Below are 3,314 nucleotides of genomic sequence, written 5' to 3'. Positions count from 1 at the left end.
AAAAAAAAAAAAAAAAAGTTTCTTTTCGGTAGCTGGCTCTGACCTCTTTCACAGCTCACGTTCGTCATGTGCTTCCTTCTCTGCTTAGTATTTACTACCTTGTATTATAATTGCCTGGTTGTTCTTTGTCCACCCACAACTGCACTGTAAGTTCAGGGTTGGGACTTTGCCTCACACACCTTTGTGTTCCCCTTTTCCTAGTACTAGCATGTGGAAAGCAATAGATATTTATTGACCTGAACAGGTTGTATTACACCTCTGAATAGTCAAAATTAGTGACTGAACTTCATTATTGTCAATGTTCTCTTCTAGCTGAAGAAAGCAGTAGTAGTGACAGTATGTGGTTAAGCAGAGAACAAACACTGCACACCCCTGTTATGATGCAGACACCCCAACTCACCTCCACTATTATGAGAGAGCCCAAAAGATTACGGCCTGAGGATAGCTTCATGAGTGTTTACCCAATGCAGACTGAACATCACCAAACTCCTCTTGATTATAAGTAAGTACATTTGATCATTTTCTGTACTATAACTTTATTAATTACATAGAGAAAAGTTAAGTTAAAAGAAGAATAAAATTCTCCTTGAAGCACGCAGGTAACATGGATGTTAGCTCAAAGACAACAAGAGGAAGCAAGGCAACAGCAGGAGAGAGCAGCAATGAGCTATGTTAAACTGCGAACTAATCTTCAGCATGCCATGTAAGTGAGAGTGCCTTATTGTCTGAGTCTAGGAAGTTCACTAATTCATTTTAACATATTTTAATGTGTGCCTTATCTAAAAATTTCAGCAAACTCTCTGGAGTAACTGAAGCTGAAATAATCAAGGAACTAAAAATTTGTCTTTCCAACAGAAAATAAAATGTTTTAAGTTAAATATTAACTAGTCGTCCAAAGGACCAGTCTTAGGCTTATCTGTTGGAAAAGTTTAAATATGAATCCTTGTTTATTTTGGTACACAGCATTAAAAATACAGTTTTGTTACATCTTAATTGATTTTTCCCACCTTAGTTCAGGCCTTCATCTCTCACCTGAACTATTGTATTAGCTTTCTAACCGATTTTCTTACCTCAAATCTCCCATTTATCCTCTCACCAAACTTCTTCTTTCACCCCCACCACCACTCCATCATTCACACTGCCATCAAGAATGACTATTCTAAAATAAAAATCTTACCATGTAACTCTTACTTAAAACTTTTTCATGGCTCCCCATTGCCTGCTGGATAAAGTCCAAACTCCTTAACTCATGGCATGCAAGGTCTTTCAAAGTAGGCCCCTGCTTACATTTTTGAATCATTTTGCATTCCCTGGCAACTGGTAAAATCATCATAAAAGAGCAAGCTCAGGTGTCGCCCTAAGTGAAACTTCGGTCATCTATGCTCCCATAACACTATGTATATTCATATTTCTTACAGCACTTATCATGTTGTATTGTAATTATTTGTTGATGAGTTTGTCCCTTTGTCTAGACTGTGAGCTCCTCAAGGGCAGGGACCACATTCATTGCCTATCAGTGCTTGGCACAGAAAAAGTGCTAAGTAAATGTTCATTGAATGAATAAGTGTTCAATGGTTTAAAAAGTTGTAGTTTACCTTTAATACTTTGTTTTTATTGGATTCTGTATAAGAACTTTATAAGCCTTTCTGAAATCTTCATTAGCTTTTACTCTAAAAGAAATGACAGACAAGCAGTCATTAGTTACATTTTCATGTCTTGATTGGTGTACAGGAGTATGTGATGATTCTGATTAAGTTTTCTCATTTCAAAGCGTTGTACTTATAACAATGTGGTATTTGTTTTAGTATTGGGAGATAGTAATTGTTACCTCTTTTTAAAATTTATATTTTGTTGCTTTTTAAATGATAAGAATTTCACCTGTTTTTCTTAGTAAATGATCATTTACCACATGAGTGGTAGCCTACATAAATTCACTTTAGTTATCTCCATAGTGGTCTTAAGAACTTCTAGAGACACAGAGTATACTTTATTACATATACAGATCCTAACTTGGTTAATATGGTCATCATCTATATCAGAGGTCCTCAAACTTTTAAAACAGGGGGCCAGTTCACTGTCCCTCAGACCGTCGGAGGGGCGGATTATAGTTTAAAAAAAAAATTATGAACAAATTCCTTTTTTTTTTTTAAACTATAGTTCGCCCCTCCAACGGTCTGAGGGACAGTGAACTGGCCCCCTGTTTTAAAAGTTTGAGGACCTCTGCAAGGAGAACTCAAATGCTCTGAAATAAGTATACACCCAAGTGTAATATAATCAAACAAGTGTGCCCATTTAAACTACTGCATTTCTTTTCTTTTTAAAATTATTTTAAAAATTATTTAATTTTAAAGATGTGAGGAAACTACTGCATTTCAATTTCAAATTGTAAATAAGTTAACATACCACACTCATCAGTTTGTATATTTTAAATACATGTATTTTGTCACTGAGTAAAGAACTGGGGAACAGACGGTTGATTGAGGAGTTGAATAATTAAGTACAAAGCCACACATATATTTAAATACCTTGTGAAACAAAATGAATAAAATGGCTGGGAATAGTGGCTCAGCCTGTAATCCCAGCACTTTGGGAGGCCGAGGCAAGAGGATTGCCTTAACCCCAGGGGTTCGAGACCAGTCTGGGCAACTTGGTGAGACCTTATCTCTACAATAAATCACAAAAAACCTAGCTAGCGTGGTGGCATATGTCTGTAGTTCCAGCTACTTGGAAGGCTGAGGCAGAAGGATTGCCTGAGCCTAGCAGGTCGAGGCTGTGGTGGCAGTGAGCATGCCACTGCATTCCAGCTGGGCGACAATAGTGAGACTCCAATTCAAAAAAAAAAGAATAAAACAAAAAGAATTGGAAGTAGTTGAGAGAGTACCTGAACTTTCAAAGAACAAGATGACTATGACAAAGTATGTGCTTAGGAGGTTTCTGTATTACTATGTCCATTTGAATAAAGCCATAACAGGAATAGATGAAACAATGATGTCAGAAAACAAAGTGAAATAAGCAACAATTCCATTTTATCTACAATAAAATGAAGAGAATCTAGATGATGGACAATATGATCTATATGATCTAGGTGATTGGCAATATGTACAAAAGTTTCTAGAAAGAAAATGAAATGATTAGTCAGTTTTCTCCAACTCAGGAGGGTTTAATTTCTTTATTCTAATAATTGTGCATCAGGCAGGGTATGATGGTACCCACCTGTAGTCTCAGCTACTTTGGAGGTGAGAAAATTACTTGAGTAGAAAGCTGCAGTTCACTATGATCATGCCTGTGAATAGCGACTACACTTCAGTCTGGGC

The 3,314-nt window shown here is 36.6% G+C and overlaps 1 protein-coding gene across 5 annotated transcripts in view; it reads left to right on the top strand.

The window, feature by feature from the left end:
* STAG2 (stromal antigen 2) overlaps positions 1 to 3,314 on the top strand; it is a 154,715-nt gene that overhangs the window by 138,121 nt on the left and 13,280 nt on the right. For 3 of the 5 annotated variants that reach the window (XM_021715918.1, XM_021715917.1, XM_021715919.1), the window contains one exon: positions 313 to 502. In XM_021715918.1, coding sequence (XP_021571593.1) covers positions 313 to 502 — 190 coding nt within the window. Of the gene's footprint in view, positions 1 to 312; positions 503 to 592; positions 704 to 3,314 lie in introns of all 5 variants that reach the window. The other 2 variants (XM_021715915.1, XM_021715916.1) reach the window with 1 other exon arrangement.

This window comes from Carlito syrichta, unplaced genomic scaffold (assembly GCF_000164805.1).
Source record: "Carlito syrichta isolate Samal-C Ts95f unplaced genomic scaffold, Tarsius_syrichta-2.0.1 Scaffold308016, whole genome shotgun sequence".
Taxonomy (NCBI): domain Eukaryota; kingdom Metazoa; phylum Chordata; class Mammalia; order Primates; family Tarsiidae; genus Carlito; species Carlito syrichta.
This window is presented reverse-complemented; position numbering and strand designations above follow the sequence as displayed.